This window comes from Quercus lobata, chromosome 5 (genome assembly GCF_001633185.2).
Source record: "Quercus lobata isolate SW786 chromosome 5, ValleyOak3.0 Primary Assembly, whole genome shotgun sequence".
NCBI classification, from domain to species: Eukaryota; Viridiplantae; Streptophyta; class Magnoliopsida; order Fagales; family Fagaceae; genus Quercus; species Quercus lobata.
Genome location: NC_044908.1, coordinates 25,156,568 through 25,178,115, shown reverse-complemented (window position 1 = coordinate 25,178,115; position 21,548 = coordinate 25,156,568). Strand labels below are relative to the sequence as shown.

General features: G+C 36.1%; 2 protein-coding genes across 3 annotated transcripts in view; one reads left to right on the top strand and one right to left on the bottom strand.

Annotated features, from left to right (window-relative positions):
• LOC115992799 overlaps positions 1 to 3,970 on the top strand; it is a 33,775-nt gene extending 29,805 nt beyond the window's left edge. For both annotated transcript variants that reach the window (XM_031117042.1, XM_031117041.1), the window contains one exon: positions 3,784 to 3,970. In XM_031117042.1, coding sequence (XP_030972902.1) covers positions 3,784 to 3,912 — 129 coding nt within the window. In that variant the 3' untranslated portion in view covers positions 3,913 to 3,970. The remainder of the gene's footprint in view (positions 1 to 3,783) is intronic.
• A 4,078-nt stretch (positions 3,971 to 8,048) lies between these two features.
• On the bottom strand, positions 8,049 to 8,897 carry LOC115990240. The gene is made up of 3 exons (XM_031114087.1): positions 8,764 to 8,897; positions 8,639 to 8,645; positions 8,049 to 8,546 (listed from the first exon to the last, which is right to left on the bottom strand). Exons 1-3 carry the CDS (start codon positions 8,895 to 8,897, stop codon positions 8,049 to 8,051), a joined length of 639 nt encoding a protein of 212 aa, XP_030969947.1.
• Between the last annotated feature and the right edge of the window lie 12,651 nt (positions 8,898 to 21,548).

The following is a 21,548-nucleotide window of genomic DNA, read 5'->3' as shown; positions in this document are numbered from 1 at the left end:
AAAAAAGGGGAAAAATAAAATAAAAAGAAAAGAAGGGGGGGCAGGAAGGGAGAACTCATAGATGGTGCCTTACCATGTGATATTCATAAAGACAGAAACTCCAGTTTGAATAAATATCTGCAAACCAATGCCAACAAAGTCAAGAACATAAAAAGAATCTGTTTAAACCAAGGCACTCATTACCATAACAAAATGCAAATTAAAAAATAAGTGTGAAAAATCATCATATATGACTTAGTGTTAACAAAAACATTTGCCTATAGGAAAGATAAAATTATGAAAGCCTATATATATGACATCTCACAAGATTATTTTAGTCTAAATAAGCTCAAAATTCCATATCAATTTGTTAGTGCAGGTCTGCTTTGCTTTCAACATGCCTTGCAGAAACATAATATAAGAGTCAATCCTATTTAAAATCTAGTTTTATTATTATTTTTTTAGGATAAAGTTTAGCTACAACCAAAAATTGTTCTAATAAACTGACATGTGTATAAAATGTCATGTACATTGCACATGATTACTAAGTACAATAGTATTATAAGACATAGTGTTTGGACTTAACCCTTTGTGAACCATTCGATGAAAAAGCTCCCTAACCTTCCCTTCTTTACAAAGACCATTCATCAAACATTAATCAACATATTAAATGTATATAAGCATTTGGGTGTATCCCAATTCTCCCCATTTCTTCATATACCTCCCAACACTGATCAACACATCTGAGCTTCACAAACCCATTCAAATGAAAATTGCAAGCAACTAATGCTAGGGATAAAACCTACCTCCACAGACCTCCTAAAAGTCCTAAAACCTTGTTCTATCATGTTGGCTTCCACATAAGCCTTAATAAGCATATCAAAGACAACTGGATCCCAATTACAAGGCATAATTTGTTGAATAGTACCATTTTAGCATGCGGCTGAAGTTAATAGTTAAGTAGACTATTTTTGGAACTCGAGTTTGAGCTTCCAAAAACAGTCTACTTAACTAATTAACTTCATCTGTATGCTACTTTCCTAATTTTTTTTTTTCTTTCTAAAAACATGCTATTTGGCAAATTTTGCCCAATTACAATGTTCACTGCACAAAACAAAACTTTCAAAAACATCATCATCATCTGGTGAAACAAACTTAACCATTTCTATCAATTCAAACCGAATTGCTGAATATGAACAATAATACAGTAATTCTAGATAGTGGGGTTTAAGACTTAAATCATTCTTGACCCAATTGAAGAATGTGAGAGTTAATGAGAAATCAGCTTGAAACCTCAACAAAACTTGAAAAAAAAAAAAAAAACAGCTAGCAAATCCACTTTAGCTCTTGAAGGAATCAAGGTTATCAAGGAAAAAAGGAAATTTAGTTTTGGCTGGTGAAGCAGCAAAGCAACATACAAGAGGTGGCTTTGAGTCACAGAGACTAGGCTGGCGGTGGAGACAAAGGAGGGTAAGGGTGACCGGTGGTGGAGGGAGAAGAAGGCCTGGAGGTGATCGGTGGGAGCCAGGTTTTTGGGTTACAGCTTTCAAAGAAGTCCATAAGAGAGAGAAAGAGAGAAAGAGAGAGGTTTTTTACTTTTTATTTTTTTAATAGGTGGTGTAGTTTTTTTTTTTTTTTTTTACAAGACTACTCTAACCTAATCTAAATATATATGTGTGTGAAGCTCTCTCATGGAGACTTGAATCTCAGCCCTTGTCCCTTACACCCCACAAATACTTATACTTGTGGAGTGACTATCGCACCAAGGGTGTGCAGTGGATAGGTGGCGTAGTTAATTAGGGTTAGTTGGGTTAAGTTTACTTAAGTAATCATGTGCAGTGCACGTGCCATTTTTTACATATGTCAGTTTATTAGAGCAGTTTGTGTAGCCTTAGGCTACAATAGGTTTTGTAGCTAAACTTTATCCCTTTTTTTATTGGTAAGTTACGGATCCAATGGATGTTGAACCCACAACCCTACCCTTCACCTAGCACTAGTAGTAGTAAAATTGGGGGTTCTCCATATGAAATTCATTCACTTTAATTCCAATTTCGATTGCAAGAATAATACATAGAGATAAGATTACTCACTAGAACTTCAACTTGACACGGACCTCATTTGTAGCCCAAAGTTTCATCCGGTAAATCTTTGGATGCTCACCAGTTTCAGAAGGCAGACCTCTCCCCACCACCTAGTATTGATGAAACTATAACCAACCAAACCAATGTCAATTCAAAACCCCACCACAAACTCATCATCATAAAACATAATACCTAAGAGTGTTCCATATTCAAGACCAAAACACATAACACAAACCATCACTCAATTGAGCCAAATACAATTATGTGGGCAAGCAAATAATTGACTTAAGAGCTCAGAACCAAACCCATGAAGCAAGCTAAAAAATTTAACCATTTGGTAGCCAAGAAAATACAAGAAAAGTAAAGAAAAGACAAATATAGGTCCATACTCCATATTGTAGGTTTTTCCATTACAAGACAGAAAACCCACTTATACCTATGAAACATAAACATATATTAGTTTGTCCCACTTGGTTGCTTCCATGGTTTGCTTCTCTCCCTCTTTCTTTTCGACTTATTACCTCAATTATCAAAAACCCATTTGAGTCTTCTCTCTTTTTATTGAAAGCTCTAAAATGTGTTAAAAACACAAGAGCTTGTTTAGACTCCCAATTCAAATAACAGCTTGATTGATTTTACATTAACTTAATACTAAGTGCGGAATAGTATAAACGCAAGCAAACAAGCAATAGAGCTACTCTAATTCATATTTAAAGCAACATAGCAGTAAAATGAAATGAACAAGAGTAGGGAAGAGAGAAGTAAACACAGATAACACCGAGACGTGTTATCGAAGAGGAAACCGAAGAACTCGGCGAAAAACCTCTCCGCCGCCCTCCAAGCGGTAATCGATCCACTAGACAATCTGTTGGGATACATGGGTAAGCAAGAGACCCCCCAAGCTTAATCTACCCTCTATACCTTAGCCCTCCAAACTCCTACTCTAACAAAGCTTCTCGGAATCGTGTCTTATCTAGCTCTCCGGATCCCGCAATCAACCCGATTGCATCCGCCAAGCCTCACCGGCTTCTTTTGGCAATTCCCCAAAACTTTCCAAGCTCCAAAAAACTCTCTACACTCTGAATAGGTGTGGGTTGTGTTTGGGTACAAATCTCTTCTTAAGGTATGACAATGGGAGAGGGATGGAGAAGAGGCTACAATGATTTCTCACTAAAGATGAGTAGCTCTCTCTCAAAAAGATGGGTGTGTGTGTTGTAGAAAACCTATCTAGGGTTTTTCTCTCTGAATAGCCTTACTTACATTTGTGGGTAATGAGGGTATATATAGTATGAGTGAAGGGTAAAGAATTCACACATAAAAATCCTCCAGGCAGAATGTTTCGCGACTATCTCGCGGGAAGGCCATACCTACGAGACACTCGCGAAAACAACAGCTTGGCACGACTCTTCAGCTTCCAGTCATGTGCTCCTTACATGCTCTTTCGCAGCTTAGCTTCTCGCGAGCTTCTCGCGAAATCCACTGATTCTTCATATAAGCTTGAGTCTTCACCAATCTTAATACTAAACCTAATATAATAAAATCCCACAAAATACAAGGAACAAAATTAGAGCAATTACAGCACTATTTGTCATGGAATAAAACCAATATAAAACATAGTTGTAAATCACAACTTTACATTTTCTATATTTGCAAAGTTTATTAGAACCCCATTTGAAAATTTTGTACTTTTTTTTTGTCTTTCTTGGTGTCATTGTGTGTGCAGGAACAAGTTGAGGAGACCTATATAATGGTGAAACCTGATGCTGGGCAACGTGGACTCTGTAAGCTTTACTTTAATTTGTTTGTTATTCTTAACAAACCTATGTCAAATTTGGTTGCTGAGATAGGGTAAAATTCTAAGACTACATTGTTCGTGACCTGAGAAGACAAAAACCTCTAATAAAGTGAGGCATTGAACTAATTGCTTGTTTAGGTGAAGGGAAATTTATATTTTCCTGAGAATCATTTGGCTTTCTGAGCTTAAGTTTTATTGGATAAAAGTTGCAACAGAATGAATGGTACAGAAGACAATAAGCTATATGCTGAATTCAAAAACAGCAACATGAAAATAGTAAATGGGTAGAGAAAAGGCAAAAAAAAAAAAAAAGTCACTAGCATAATATTTCACTCACAATCATTAGACCTGTAGTAATTAAGATAAATCAAGTACCTTCATCTTGTTCCATGGCATCAACGTCATCCTCACATCCCTCTAAAGGTGCAGAATGCTTTTGAGTCGAAACCAAATTTAAAGCATTTCTTATAGCTTCAGCATGTGCAGCATAACCAACACTTGCAACAGAATCCGGTATAGCGGATGGTGTATCTACAAGAATCAACCGTTATAATTATTTCATTAGCATTATAATGTTCAAAATATTCTCAAAACAGAGCTTTAAGGGAAGAAAAAAAACCACCCTAGTCCTTACCATCTTCCTCAATCATTCGGTGAAATGGTGTCTTCGGTTCAGAAATATTTTTCCGTACAGGTCTATTTGCCTCATTTTCAACAAGATTAGCTTCATCCCATCTTACACATCCCCTAGCCATAACAAAATTGATATAAGCGTACATAATTTGTTCTCATTAATAAAAAAATACAAAAGTGAAATCTAACACTAAAACTAAAAGTTCATAAGTTTTTACATTGTGCTCAAATCCCAACTTTGTGTTGATATACTCAACCAATAGAAGATCTAATTTACTTTCTTCAGAGTACCCATATTTTGAAAGGTCTACAGGCCAGCCATGTAACTGAAGGCAACATAGCTCATTACCTGCCCTGAGTATCCATAGTTTAATCTCGGCCACAAATTAACACTGCCTCTCTCTAGAAATTTCTAGAGTTTCTCACTCAATCTCTCTCTCTCCATAATTCTCTGGAGCTTCCCCGCATAGTTTAATCTCGGCCACAAATTTTTAACTTGTCTAGAAGGTTGGTGAAAGAGAGAAATTTTTACTGATAGTGAAAGACAATAAAAGAATGTGCTAGAGAATTCATAGTCGTTGAGTTAACCGGCTTTAAGCATGTATAAATATGTAGAAGTGGTGCTCAGTTTTCGTGTGTCATAAGCACCAAGTTAGAGTAATGTGAAGCAAGTAACGTCCTCATAGTGTTGGTAGTGTCAGGTGTGTGCAAGTTTATTTGGTGAGTGAGTGCATTAAATAAAAAGCTAGTGTGTGAAGTGAAAGAAAAGTGCCATGTGTACTAGTGACAGTGTACGTGAGTCAATTTGGTGTTTAGTTCAACAATTTGGTATCACAGCTTCCTCTAACTCAACAAATGCATCCAATAATAATGTGCAATGATGCTAATCCAAACATGGGAAGGGAAGAATATTCTAAAATGATTTTTTTTCATTTATTTCCATTCCATTCCATTTTCTCCTTCCAAGCGGAATCATTCCATTCCATTCCATTCCTTTATAAATTCCCAAGTTTAGCTTAAGGGAAAAACAGAAGTATGACACCTTATAAGAAAAATTATTCTACCTAAGGAGCATAAATGATTCAGGCCAAGATTTATACTTATAATCACCTGTCTGACATGATGAACAGAAGCTTTCTGCTGATTGGCTTCCCTTAGTCTTTCAATAGACTGAACTTTCCCTTCCAAACATTCTTCATGCAAATCAGTTTATAGGCTAGCTGCATAGTTAGAAAAAGTGCACAAAACCCAACACTTAAATAGTAAATATTACCCTCATATTCAAATGAATAAGATGAGAACTAGTTTAGATGTGCTTGCACAGGAAATTGATGACATGCTTTGCACATAAAATTGAAGCATCTTTCTTTCAATCTTTTGAGTTTTGACAAAGGAATACATAAGAATATATTCACAGACGCATAGAGAATAATAAGAGAGAGAAAGAGAGACATAGAATCTCTCTCTCTCTCTCTCTCTCTCTCTCTCTGATTTCCAAATCTAAGATTTAAAACAGTCTGGCTTATGTGAGGGATTCCAATTTATAACGACATGGGGAAAGCAGGGCAGGGGCGTGGTCTTGGTTTTTGACTGTTCAATGGTAACATTTTTTGAAATTCAAATGGGAGAGTTGGACTTGGATCACTACTCACAGAATGGGCCTATGCTCGTTTTAGTTGGGCCCATTATTATTAAAATTTTAAGGCTGCAACAAATGATAACATTTTCTAGCCCACTAAAAAAACTAAATTTATTAGTATATATATTTAAAAAATGGCCAAAATGCAAAACTGACCTTCTAAATTTCAGCTTTTGTTATTTCAGTCCTTTAAGTTTCAGTTTTGTCATTTTAGTCCTCTAAGTTTCAAATTTTATCAATTCAATCATCCGTTACCCTTCAATTAAGTGCTGCCGTTAACTAAACCAAAACGACGTTGTTTTGGTGTTTATTTTTATTTATTTATTTTTATTTTTTTAACTTCTTTTTTTTTTTTTTTTGATGTGAACTATGACAATTTTAATAAGAAGAAGAAAACAGTACATCAGAAGTCACTAAATGCTCCACAAAAGAAGGACAAGATTCTAACCAAACGACAGACTCAGATAAAGACTTTGCATGCTGGGCTAACCCATGCGCTACTTTATTACCACACCTTGGCACAACAGAAAATGAACATTCTCTGAACCGAGTAGCTCGATATACAGAGCCAGATATCAGATTGCAGATACTGGCAGGAGAAGTGATTGAACCGGTTAGGGAGTTATGAACCACCATGGAATCACCTTCAAAGATAGCTGAACTGAAACCATGATCCCAAGCAAAACGCATACCTTCCTCCATCGCCTTGGCTTCAATCTCCAAAGAGCCTAAAGGAGCGTGGATCTTCATGCTCAGTGCAGCACGCACCAACCCGAGATGATCTCTGATAACAACACCAACACCCGCAGCTCGTTGTCTCTCAAAAACTGCACCGTCAACATTGACTTTGAGCCACGGTTGCTGAGGAAGAACCCATCCAACGGCGACCTCAGGATTCTTGATCTTAATTTAACTAAAATACTTTAATTACAAAAAAAAAAAAAAAAAAAAAAAAAAAAGAATCTAATGGGAACGACGTCTTTCCCCTGGCTCTAAAAACCAAAAACATCACCGATGACGATCAAGACGACAAAGGAATTAACATATATATGACCACGACAACGACGATCAAGACAACAAAGGAGTTGAAGATGAATCCATGGCGTCCTCCGCCTCCGCCATTCGTAGAGCTTCCACGTCCCCTGTAGATTTCGTCCAGAGATCGAAAAGGACAACGCTAGTAGAACCCACTGCATCGTCCTCCCTAGCTCCGATTTTCAATGCCTCTGTATCGAGCAACTTCATCTCTTCCACCAAATCGTCCATCCCCACGCTCTTCTCTCTTGGTCTAGATCTTGCAGTCTCTCTCTCCCCCTTTTTCTCTCGCCCAAAATTTCTTAGCTAGTCGGATTGTTAGGGATAGTCGGATAGGGTATCGATGATGTTTTGATTTTCAGAGGCAGGGGAAAGGCGTCATTCCCTTAGACGGTTAGTTTTGCATTTTAGCTTAAAAAAATCATTAGTGTTTGACGTGAAATCAAAGTTGATTTTTGTTTCCCACGAAAGAAATAAATAAAAATTTTGAATTTTGTGATAAGTTTTCCCTTCCAGATTTTGATGATATTTAGTGATCACCATTTATCTATGGTGACTAAAAAAAAATTCATAAACATAATTTTGCAAACAGATCACCTAAGTAAGTCTTCCACTAGCTAATGCATATTATCTTTTTACAAACATATATATTTTTTTTCTTTAAGGAAATAATTGAATACCGATAAGAAGATAGAAAAGATAAGAATGAAGGTTATCTCTTATTTCTCAATAGAAAAACCCAATTAGAAAGAAAGATAAAAACAAAGTCATCGACATTATAAAAGCTTGCCCATTTAGCAAGATCATGGGTTAAATAGTTTGTTTTCCTTTTTACAATACAAAAATTGACACAATAGTTTTTTTTTGAAAGAAAAACCAACTTCATTTAATTAGCAATAGAAATAGAATCCGAATACAATGCTTCTAAAGCCGGTGGAGGGGAATCCTCCAACCAAACAATATCCTCACTAAGATGTCTAGCAAAGCGAGCTAAAGAATGTGCTACCTCATTGGTAATACGTCTAATACCTCGAAATTCCACATGTCGCAACCTTCCAGCCAAACAACGAATATCATCATAGAGGTTCCCCAAGTGAGACCAATCTATCTGAGCTGAAACAATAGACCGAATAACATTTGAATCATCACCTTCCATAATTAAATCTGAAAACCCAGCATCTAGCACAAATTCCATAGCTTGTCGACATGCTAAAACCTCTGCCTCCTTACTATTCGTAACTGCAAGACCCTTCGACGACAATGCTACCATAACTTGACCCCTGTCATTCCTAATAATCACACCAACACCTGAGGCTGAAGTGTCTGTGAGGACCGCAGCATCAAAATTGAGTTTATACATCATTCCTTCAGGTGGCTGCCATGACTGTGATAAACCAATAGAAACAGGGACCGCTAACTATGATTGTGCCTCCTTATACTCCGCTAGAAAGCTTCTAGCTCGCACATTCAACGTACCAGGTTCCTGCAGATTACCTCCATGCACAATTCGATTACGTTGATGCCAATTTAGCCAACTATGCACCAAGAAAAGATCAAGTACATCCTTGGGCAGCTTATGCATTAGGTTCTTAAATAATTACATCACAGTCTCTTGATTAGTCAGCCCTTTCTGCAAGGTATGGTGCGAACATCCAACCCACATGTCCTGAGCAGCTCCACACTCCCACAATGCATGTATTGTTGCTTCAGGGAATCGTTTGCAGATGGGACACATATCGTTCTCAATAATCCGTCGTTGCTGTAGCCTTTCATACGTAGCTAGAATATTGTGACAAGCTCGCCACCCAAACACTTTAATCTTATTTGGGATGTGAAGCTTCCAAATTCTCGCCCAAACTTTGCTGTTAGACCTCGGATTGGACCCTTCTCCCTTTTGGTTTGACTCTTTCAGCAAAATCCTTGCTGTATGGTAACCAAACTTCACCGAGTACCGCCCATTTTTATTATGCAGCCAAACTATCACATCTGGTACACACCGTCAACCCAGAGGAATCCAATAAATAGCCTCAACATCATACTTGTTAAAAACCGTGTCTATGAAATCACGATTCCATTGGAAAGTTGTCCAATCTATCAACTCCGACACATGCCAATCTTCCCCTACGTCATTTGGTGGGACAAGAATTTTATTAGTTGGACGGCAAGGAAGCCACTTATTTGATAATACCCGAATGGAAGAACCCGTGCCCACATCCCAACAACACCCCAAAATAGGCTGAGTCGCAAGTAAGCTCTTTCAAACATAAGAGCTGTGTGGATGATCAACCGCCTCCAAAAAAGTGCGCCTCCAAAAAAGTGCACCGAGGAAAGTATTTAGCCTTAAAACATCGATAGGAAAGAGATTCTTGGTTAGTCAACATTCTCCACCCTTGCTTTGCCAACATAGCTAGATTGAAGCTTCAAATGTCTCTGAATCCCATACCTCCTTCCTTTTTTGGATGGACTAGAGACTCCCAACTCTTCCAATGTATCTTCTTATCATCCCCACATTAACCCCACCAAAACCTTGCATACATCAAATTTAATTCATTACAAAGTTTCACTGGGAGTTGAAACACTCCCATTGTGTATGTAGGAATTGATTGGGCCACAGCTTTGATTAGGACTTCCTTCCCAGCTTTAGATAACAACTTCCCTTTCCACCCCTGAATCTTCTTCCAAACCCTCTCCTTAAGAAAAGAGAAAGCTTGATATTTTGACCTGCCAATCAACGTGGGTAAGCCCAAATAGGATTCAAATTTTTCCACTTCCTTCACCTCTAATGCATTTGTTATCCAATCTCTTTGTGCCCCCGTTGTATTGCTACTAAAGAAGACTGAAGATTTTTCTAAATTGATACATTGGCCAGAAGCCATGGCATACAACTCTAATACTTCCGAGATCACTTGCACTTCCTCCTGTTTAGTTTGACAAAACAAGAGAGAGTCATTAGCAAAAAGCAAATCAGAAATAGTAGGGGCATATCGACTAATGGACATACCATGAAGTTGACCATTCTTCTCTTCCTTGGCTAGCAGAGATGTAAAAGCCTTGGCACAAATCAATAATAAATAGGGGGATAACGGATCACCTTGGCGAATCCCTCTAGTAGGCCTGAAATTACCATATGCCTTACCATTAAGACGGACTGAGAAGGAGGAAGTAGTGACACAACTCATAATCTGGTCAATCCACCCTTGCAGAAAACCCAACTTAATCATCATTCCCTTAAAAAAAGACCACTCCACCTTGTCATAAGCCTTACTTATGTCCAGCTTCAGTGCAAGAGCTCCTTTTTGGCCCTTTTTCTGGCCATGCATAGCATGCAAAGTTTCATAGGCCACAAGCACATTATCAATTATCAACCGATCAAGCACAAAAGCACTCTGAGTGGGTGAAATTAATTGAGGCAAAATCAACTTCAATCTGCTAGCCAGTACCTTAGAAATTATTTTATAAATAACATTATATAGGCTAATAGGTCTAAAATCTGACATTTTCTCCGGAGACTTCACCTTAGGAATGAGGACAATATGGGTATAATTTATTTCAGGCAACATATTACCAGTGTTCAAAAAATCCTAAATAGCATTAGTCACATCATTACTAACAACATGCCAAAATTCTTGATAGAAAAGAGCATTCATACCATCCGGTCTACGAGCTTTAATTGGTCTCATTTGAAACAACACCGTCTTCACCTCATTAGTACTAAACTCACTAGACAAAATATTGAGCATATCTGAAGTTATCCTGTGAGTGACTGCATTAAGACATTCATCCATCCGGTCACACATACCTGAAGAAAATATATTTTCAAAATAATGGACTGCCACCTTCGCTATGTCCTCAATCTTATCAACCTACACCCCCTCAGAATTTTTAATACCCTGTATAAAATTTCTACGACGCCGTTGCGAGGCCTTAGAGTGGAAAAATTTAGTGTTTTTATCCCCAGACTTTAGCCAAGACAAATGGGAACGTTGTACCCAATAAATTTCTTGCTTAAGAAGAAGATCATCAAGTTGTTTACTGGCTGCCACAAACTCATACCTGGTTGCCTCATTTTGGTCACTTTCATTTAACCTTTCAAGCACTTTCTTCAGCCTTTTTATTTCAGCCACCTTAGGATTTGTCCTAGTCGAACCCCATGCATGTAAATCTGCCCCATAGTGCTTTATTTTAGTGTTAACACTGACCATTGGAGAATCTCCACACCCTATTCGGCCCTATGCATCTTTAACTACATTCTCACAATCCTCATCTAATAACCACACTTCTTCAAACTTAAATCCCCGTGCAATTCTGCCTTGGAACTTGGTCTGTAAAATTATTGGCAAGTGATTCAAAGCATGTGAAAATTTATAAGACATAGTGCTTGCCGAAAAGATATCAAACCACACCTTGTTCGCAACCGCTCGATCAAGCCTTTCTCTAGTATTTGCTGCACCTGGTCACTTGTTGTTCCGAGTAAATTTATATCCCTGAAAGCCCAAATCAATCAAATGACAATCCTCCAAAACAGCCCCAAAGTCCTCCATCTGTTTTACCGGAGGCGGATGGATGCTTTGCTTTTCCGAAGAGTGTAAAAATGCATTAAAATCATTGACATAGCACCACATACCATTTACAAGAAAAAGATGCCTTTAGAGAGCCCAGGATTTGTGTTTTTGATTCGTTTCCAACCAACCATAAAATCTAGTTAAAAACCATTGAAATCCATCATCCTCTACCACTTTCGCCAAGACATGATTGCCTGTATAATTAATCACCTCCAACCGAACCTCCTCTTTCCAAATCAATGCTAACCCTCCACCAGAGTCGGGTTTTCTAACAATCAATTTATTCAAGTAAGCTAGTTCTTAACAATGGTGCCTAAAACCATCTCTATCAAGTCTTGTTTCCATTAGGAAACATACAGTGGGAGCTTGATCCTTCACTAAATCATGAAGGCTTCGAATTGTCAAAAAGTTCCCAAGCCCTTGGCAGTTCCAACTTAGCAGCTTCATTGTGCTTGGCAAGGGTGTTCCGACACCCCTGCCGCTTCAATTGATTGTGAAACATCCCTAGTTTTAACTTTCTTCCCTGCTTGCTCGTCAATACTGTCAAGGCTTACCTGCTGCTGACCTTGGTTTATTCTTTTGCCCATAATTGATTTTGCACCCTCCTTTAGTAACTCCACAGGCCCATAATCCATGCGGGCTAACCTAGTCCACGTACGTTGTTTGTCAAGTCCCTGAGGCCTAATAATTCCACTCTTATTCATAGGCCCATCCAAGATCCTCAGCCCATCCCCACTTGGGCCAACAATTTCACCAAACGTGATTTCATCCATATCATCCTTACCCGTAGACTTCTCTCCAGGATTCACGAGATTCACCAACGAAATTTCTGGAACAATCTCGATATTTACGTTATTTTCATCAATACGCTTGTCATCACCAACCCTAGTAGCTGTTTCAACCCTTCTGCTGTCGTCCGCCACCTCTGCCATATTATTCACCTGTTGTTGGTTGGCACTCATTTTGTCAGTCTTATGATCATCCACGTCTCGAGCCTAACCTCTACGGCTTGGTGAACGGACACGACTTCCCGATGCCTTCATCCATTCCCCATATTGGCATGCTACATCCCCATTACCCTTGGTAAATGCAAAATACTGAGCACAATGTTTAAGATCGTGTCCAAGCAGCCCACAATGATGACAGACAGAGAAAGCCTTTCATACTTAAATGTTACCCAAGTCTTCTGCCCACTCGATCCTGCCAAAAAAGCCCCTTTCCGAATAGGCTTGGATATAGGGAGTGCAACCTTTACTCTCATAAAAAAAACTTGGTGCATCCTGTCTCAGCCTCTTCTCCACTTCCTCAACGACCCCTAAACGGCTATCTATCTCCTCTACAACTTTCGGAGAAACCATATCAAACGGGGCCCCCAGATTTGCACCTAAAAGGATGCTGAATCAAACTTGATGTTGCATGCAGTCATCCCAGATTGCCATTGGACTAACAATAAAACCTGATTATCAAACGTCCATGGCCCACCTTTCAAAACCCTCTCCATATCAAATTCGGTTTGAAACTTGAGTTGAAAGAGGTTTGCCCCGACTTCCACCACCTGGACTTTATTCTCCAAACCCCACGCTCTCTTCAGTGTACTTTGAGCAGCCCGCTTGTTAAAAGGTTTACAAGTGAGAAACTTCCCAATCAAGCTCTAAGAACTAATCTCAATCTCTTCCTGCTGCCCTTCATCTGAAATAGAGATAACTTCTTCCTCTTTTGTAGTCAATTTCATATTCTCCAGACTATGTATCACATCATCCGCCATAACCCGAGAAGAGCAAAGACCAAAGCAAAATAAAAATCAAACCTTTAGTAGAAACTAAGGGAGGGAGAGGCTCGTATACCAATGAGAGAGAGAACTCCTACCCTATTAGGTACTATGGAACAGTAAAAAAATAGTGTACCATAATGACTATTCCAGATGTATTCAAAATTTGACCTCCTTCCAAATGTAAAGATATGAAATTCAATTCCTCAAAGAGAGAGTGAGATTTAAAAGGTTAGAGTTTATTTCATATTTCAAAATTCATGTTTATCAATATCCAAACCTAATTACGGATTTAGCCTTAGATCGGCATTCTAATACTAACGTAAACCACATAACTTTTTTTTTTTTTTTTTTAACAACATTACAAGAAAATATAAGTGGCTATATGTTAATTATATAATTTGGTTTAGTGAAAAACATGTGTCACCTCTTGATGTTATGTTATCATTAGTGGAGTTGGAAATGAAACACATGCATGAGGGCTTGATTTAATTGGATTTCGCATTTCACACATGCATGAGGGCTTGATTTAATTGGATTTCGCATTTCACACATGCATGAGGTTTTGGTGCTAGTGTGTTCCAAATGTCTGCTTTTGAGTGGATCACTATGGGTAGTGCATGTAAAATTACTTATACAACATAAAATTACTATGAAAAAAACAAAAACAAACGCACATAAAGTTACTCAGTTTTCTACATCACCTATGATTCTTAAAATTTAGTAAATTTTTAGCTTATTCTTTTCATTTTCCAAAGTGTACACACAAGTTGCATGTTCCATGAGAAGCTAATTTAGATTTTTTTGTTTTTGTTTTCATGTGTGTATATGTAGGACATTGTTCTCGGTGGAGTAGACACAAGTTCTATAACAATTGTGTGGGCAATGACAGAGCTTGTTAGGAATCCAAGAGTGATGAAAAAGGCCCAGGCAGAAATTCGAAGCTATGTTGGAATGAAACCGTATGTGGATGAAAGTGAGTTAATTAGAAAATGGTGGTGAAGGAGACCCTAAGGTTGCACCCTCCAGGTACACTTTTGCTGCCTCGTGAGGTAATGTTACATTTTAAGATTGGTGATTATGATATTAATCCAAAAACAAGAATCTTGATTAATGTTTGGGCTATTGGGAGACACCCAAACACTTGGAAGAATCCAAATGAGTTTATCTTGAGAGGTTTGAGGACAATGCCATTGATTTTAGGGGTCAAAATTTTGAACTCCTACCATTTGGGTCCGGTATAGGAGGACGTGTCCGGGCATTACAATGGCATCCACTGTAGTTATGGTTACATTGGCAAACTTATTGTACCGTTTTGATTGGAAACTGCCAAACGGGATGAAGAGGGAAGATGTAAGCGTGGAAGAGGGTGTTGGCCTTAACATTTACAGGAAGTTAATTACTTCTTTACCTTGTGCCTATTATTTATGATTTTGAAAGGATTTTGGAACAATGAGGTTTTTTTTTTTTTTTTTTTTTTTTTTTTTTTTTTTTTTTTCACATTCAAAATTAAGTATGTAACTTCATATATTCTATCATAAAATATATGAAGGAACCTCAAAATATAATTGTCAGTAATAAAAGAATTTTGGCAGTAATAAAAGATTTCTAAACGTAGTGGTTAAATATTCTTCTAATTTTATGTAGAAGTGATGTAATATTCGGAACAAGTCAAGTTCATATACCCCAAATCATCTAGCATAGCTCACACAATTTGGATTACAATAATTTAAGAACAAATATGTAAGCAGTGACTAAATATATTCCTTTAAAAAAAAATTTGTTTAAAGGTTGGTTGAAAGCCAAATTAGTTGAAGGACCAAATTAGTAATTTAACTTATAGTTTACTATATTGGTTGTGTTAAATGGAAATTTTCTTCTTCTTCTTCTTCTTATTTTCCCCCTCTTTTTACCAAATAAACACCCTTAAGATTTTCATCCCAACTAACAAAAGAGTCTTCACAACACTATAAGTATATTAAATAATTAAACTAATCCTATTCTACATGAAACTATATTACCAAAATTTCAAGGAGTTTAAATTATTATTTTATATAAAATTCAATTAATAAAAATCCTATTTTATATTATTTTAGTAAGCTACCATAATTTACTGTTTTGAAGAAGAAAAAAAAAAATCTAACACTGTAGTAAAGGCTTCCATCATATAACTTAAAAGGAAAAAAAAAAAGAAAAAGATCTTACACTATAGGCTTCCATTATATTAGCTGATTTTTGTTAAGAGTTTAATGGTTGCTGATCTCCCACATAAGAAAAGCCCCAATTCATAACTCTGTGCTATATGCAAAAGAAGAAAAAAAATCAAGATAAAATTTCTATTATTTATTAACTATATTGATTATTATAAATAACAAAAACTATATTGATCAATTTTGATAATATTTGTTTATATGGAAATAAACTCTATCAGGCTCTACATTTAGCGAATCCTAACAAAAGATCTTTATGGAAAAAAATGTTAGCATCTGATATCCCACCAAAAAGAGATCTTTAAGCTCCTAAAAAGCTCTATAAGGAAAATGTGAAATTTTAAGATTTTAAGAAAATACATTATAATTTATTGTTTATATTTTATAAATTTAGAATTCTAAAATATTTTTCATTATAATTTATCAAATGCTTAAATTGCTAAAGAATTTTTCATTTCCATTTGTTTTAACATTAACATTTTCCAGAAAATCAATAATTTTCCAAAAAGCGTTTTTTTAGAAAAACATCTCATTTTCATGTTGATTGCAACTTTGAAATGAGTTGAAAAATTATCATATAACTTCCCTTATTAAGCTTGACATGAAATAAAATTATTTTACACTTTTGAAATCAACTCTATTTATGTTTAACTTTTCTTATTTAGCTTGGAGTGGACTAAGTTGTTTTCCACGGTAAAAGATTGAGTTTTTCAGAAATGGAAAACAACTCTATATATGTACGTTTGAATCTTGATTTGCCTTATTATTTATTAATTATATTGATCAATTTCGATAATATTTGTACGCAATATACTTTATTTATATATGAGTTTTACCTAATCCTTGTGTTGTTTCTTTTTCTATGGTAATGAAATTATATCTGATTTTATATAAAATAAAGAGAAATGCTAGGTTCACAACATTTTTATAACAAATCTTAAGTAGTACGTTGTTATAGGTTGACAAAAAAATAATTTAAGTTGTAGATTCAAGTTAGAACCAATAACAACTTATCAGCTTCTCAAAAAAAAAAAAAAAAAAAAAAAAACTTACCACATATGATTTGTTGTGAAAATATTATAGACGTAACACTCCTCTATAATAAATAATAATAATAAAAAATCCCTTAGCTCAAGATATTTTTCATTGGATTGGGCCAGGGCCAACCATGCTGTTAAAATGGTCCAAGTTTTGCCTGACTAGCGGCTACATAGAACATGTACCCATTTGGCAAACTGCTGTGTTGGGAGATATATCAATCATGCATCACCAATAACGATTTCATTATTAATTACCAAAATGACTTTGAGTTTATCCTATACATTAAAAAGTATTGCTCTAGAAATTTGATTTTCATTTTCAAAAACATGCTTAATTGGGTTTTCTAGTAAAACGAATTGATTGCAAATTCGTCAAACCACGCGTATAGCAACTTTACAAAAGAAAAGTCCTGAATTTAAGCACGTTTTGCTTTTGCATAGCCATAGAAAAATAATACAATCACTTTTGAGTAACATGCATGTTGTGGAAGAAATGCAAACTATGTCTATCACGCAACTTGGACAGATTCAAGGGATAATATCTCATATTATTTGACAATTGTAACATTGTAAGTACTAAGTACTTTTCCTATATAAAAAAATAATAATAATTTGGTCATGACTTGACTAAGCTTTCTTTTTTAATCTATCTTGCAATTCGATGCAATACAATAATACCAATAGCCCCCACAACCGTTAAGTTGGCCAACAATTTTAAGTGATAATGCGTTAAAAAGGAGAACATTTAAAAATTACAAGATGCCGGTCGAATTTATATATGTTCAATTTTTTAATGAAACATTTGTGTCACTACTATGAAAAAAAAACATAGTGGATTGGGTACACGACTTGTTAGGATGATAACAGGTTGTCATCATATTCATTGCACTAAAACATTAAACCCAATCTTTTTCTTTTTAGAAAAGTAATGTTTCTTGGAAAAAGTTTATATGTAACCTCCAACAAAGAAGCCACGAATGATGTGAACTTTTTGCGGTAATATTGGTTGGTAGCCGCAAAATGAATTCTGTCTGGAGCCAAAAAGCTTTCCCCATTAATGCTCTTGCCTGCTGTAATGGATTAATTTCAGCCGGAATTAGCTTTGTTTTCTAGTGTCATGTACAAGGTGTTGTGAAGTCATTGTTGTCTTTCTTTTTCTTTTTCAAATGGTTGCAAATGATCAACTACAATGATGCTTTTATTTATGTTACTTGTAGAAATGGTTCATTAAACCGACTGTTTTAAAAAGAAAAGTACCATTGATTCGGGACCATGCAGGAACGGTCATCGCAGCTCTCAGTCAGCATCTGCACTTGCCGTTGGGTCCCTTGGAGGCTGAAGCAAAGGCGATGGACGTAGCGGTTTCGTTTGCATGGGATGTTGGCGTACAAGAAGTTATTTTTGAAACTGATTTTCACTGCTCTGTCGGGCTTCACCATTCCACCAGCTACAGTGATTGACGTCCTTGAGAGCATCCAGCAAAAGTTGCATGAGTTTAGACGCATCAAAGTCCAACATGTGAGGCGGCAAGGAAATAAATCCGCACATGCCTTGACACAACATGCAAATGGTATCCATGGTTTTGTAACTTGATTGGAGGAAAGTCCACCAATAATCGAATCTCTAGTATTCCAAGATGCTATGTACTTATCCTTTACGTCATGAAAGTTTTCAGTCTTCCTATTAAAAAAGAAAAAAAGAAAAAAAAGAAAAGTAGTTTTAGAGATTTGATTCTAGGACTAATTTTGGCTCTAAAAATATTTGGAACTATTTTTTTCAATCCATTATGGTAAATTATAAAATTGTCCAAGTATATTATTTAAATAAGTTATATGACTCATTAAAAAAAAAATTATGAATAGTCATATAATTTGTTACATAATGGATTGGAGTAAGATAATTTAATTTTTTTTTTCTTTTATATTTATTTTTTGATGGGATTAAACTTTTTTCTATTTGTTAGATTACAATTTTCTATTCGTCACCCTTCATTAGCTAATTATTGTAAGTAATCTTGACTAGACTGGATGCTTTAATTTGCTTAGAGGATGCCTCTTGGTAATCGCATCATTTTAAAAATTTTTTTTTTAGTTGTCTCCTAGGTGGACATCAATGTGTCATTTAGCCACCCTTTATTCTTTCTAAAAGGTACTGGGACCTTTGTTTTTTATATGCATAAAAGAGAATTTCTTTTTTCTATTTATTTGGGGGCATTTGAATACGAGTGTTTCTCCGTGTTTGACATAAAAAATGTTTTATCAAATTTCCCAACCATTCACATTCGTATCTTCACAATTTCCATAGGCTCCGTGTTATGCATGGAAGTAATTATGTTCTTTTGACCAAATTAGATGTAGAATGGATTGAGCTTGACATGAATTGAAATGCCCAAGATCATAGTAAATGACAACTATTAATTAATGATGGATGGGGACCAAAAGATGACTATTGTGGCTGGAGGACAATGCACAAGTGACCAGAGGATACCAATAGAAGAACGGTGGCTCAAGGATTGCATATGCATGTAAGACAAACATTGACAATAACAATGGACAACAACGAATAGTGGATTGTCGGCAATAACTCCAATGACCATAAGAGAGTGACATGGTTGGCCGAAGATATCATAAAAATAAAATGTCACAGGAGACAAAAGATATTGATGAAGGAAAGTGTTGTAGTTATGTTGACACCCTATTTTGCAACCCGTATTTAACCTCATATGGAGGGTAAAAGGGTAATTTCACATTGCAAATATGCATCTTGATTCTGGTCATTAGATCTTTAATCTCATTTCACCAAAATGATCTTGATGTTGTAACGATCAAATCGACTGGTCATGAGCCCTAATTGGACCATTAGATTGAAAGTTATCATCAAATCAAGTTTTAATGACTGAGATGCACTATTACAAATTGAGTCTGACTATATGTGATTATGAACAATTGATTTCAATTGGTTATAAATATAATCAATTTGAGATTGATGATGTGTCATAATTTGATTGGTTAGGACTACATTTTATGGTAGGGTTGCACACACCTAATTAACTAGATAGTTAAACATTAATTATTCAATGAGTAATTTGTGCAATTATCTTTTAATTAGAGTAAATTTGGAACCAATTAAGTCTGAAATGGGAGTGATTGGAGCCATTTAATGTTAATTGGGAGCTAATTTGGGGACCTATTAATGTTAATTGTCCTGAAACCATTTTCTAACAAATGACCTCTGCTTACCATTTCATTGATATCTCTCAGAATATTTTGAATCTATGAATGAGGTTATTTTTTCCAGAAACTAGACATCCGGGGCTTCAATTTGAGCACAAGAATGAGACAATTCCGATCAGAATTGAGGCAGATATGATTTTTCAAAGTTGGCTCTATAGGCTGTGACAGCAGCTACGGGAAAACCGAATTTTGGCTTGCTCCTCACTTCCACCAATCTTTCCATTTAATGCACCAGATTTCCCCAAAGGCTAAAATGAGGTCTAGGTTCATGATTCCTTGTCAACTCTCATTAAATGGCATTCCATTCATATTTCCTCCACCACTACTATATAAACCCCCCTCTCCTTCATTCCAAAGGACACAAAGAATCCCCCTCTCTTCTCTTCTCTTGAGTTCTAGTGAAATTGAGTAGTCTTGTCATATCTTGGTCTTCCTGAGACTCAAGGTATTGAGTGAGACTCACTTTCCCTCTCTTAGCTCTTCTTTTCCTCCACCCTTAGGACCTCTATCAAGAATCCCCTCCTCCATCATATGGATCTTGCATGAAGGTATAATCCCCTTCCCTAATTGTTTGCTTATATTGTCATGATGAGAATTTAAGATTAAAGCATGATAATTCTCTTGAATATGTTTGAATGTTCTTAATTGTTTTTATGTGTTCTTCACATGTTCTTAGTTGTTCATCACATGTTCATGCATATCACTAGATTTAATCTTAAATCCACATCAAAAATATGAAAAACATGTTTGTTTAGTAATTCTTTCAAATCCTTGAATCTAGGTTATCACTATCCGCACACATTCACTAGAGTTTATTTTTCCATTCAAATGTCATGCTTAATAAATTGAATTAGGGTTTATCACATGCACACACATTAAATTCAACATACAAATTGATTAACATATTGGATGATGTGATATGAATGTTGGCCACCATAGTCTAGAAGACCGGTTTCACCGGGCAAGGTGGGTGCCTAACACCTTCCCATCTTGTAACATAGCCTCCGAGCTTAGATCAAGGGTTAGTAGATCAAATACTTATCCATGTAATTTTTGATTTTTAGATTGTAACTAGGAAACAAAGCTATGTACTTTATCTTAGATTGTATCTAGGACCAAAGCCATGTAATTTTCCTATGATCAATGTAAATTCAATTTCAAATTAATAAAATGAGGAATTTTCATTCATGGTTTTCTTATTTTTCCAATAATTAAATAAGTGGCGACTCCATTGTAAAACCCTTAATCTAAAGGGAAAAATATAACTAGTCGAACCTCCATTTTGAGAGGCAATAACACGACTCCACCCATTCACGTGAGTTTGGCCCAACACATCATAAAAACGGGCCGGGGGCGCGGTCTCTCACAGTGGCGACTCCACTGGGGATATTGAGGGCTAAGCTTCAATTAGGTTATGGTGGCCAACCATGTCATTGTTTGTTTATTGCTTTTTGTATATAATATGTCTAATATGTCATTATATTGCATTTCATGCATCATTTGCTTGAATGAAATTTATTTTATTTGTGTGCTAGCCCGGAAGCCCGGTAGTATCAGCTGTGGATTGTGGTCT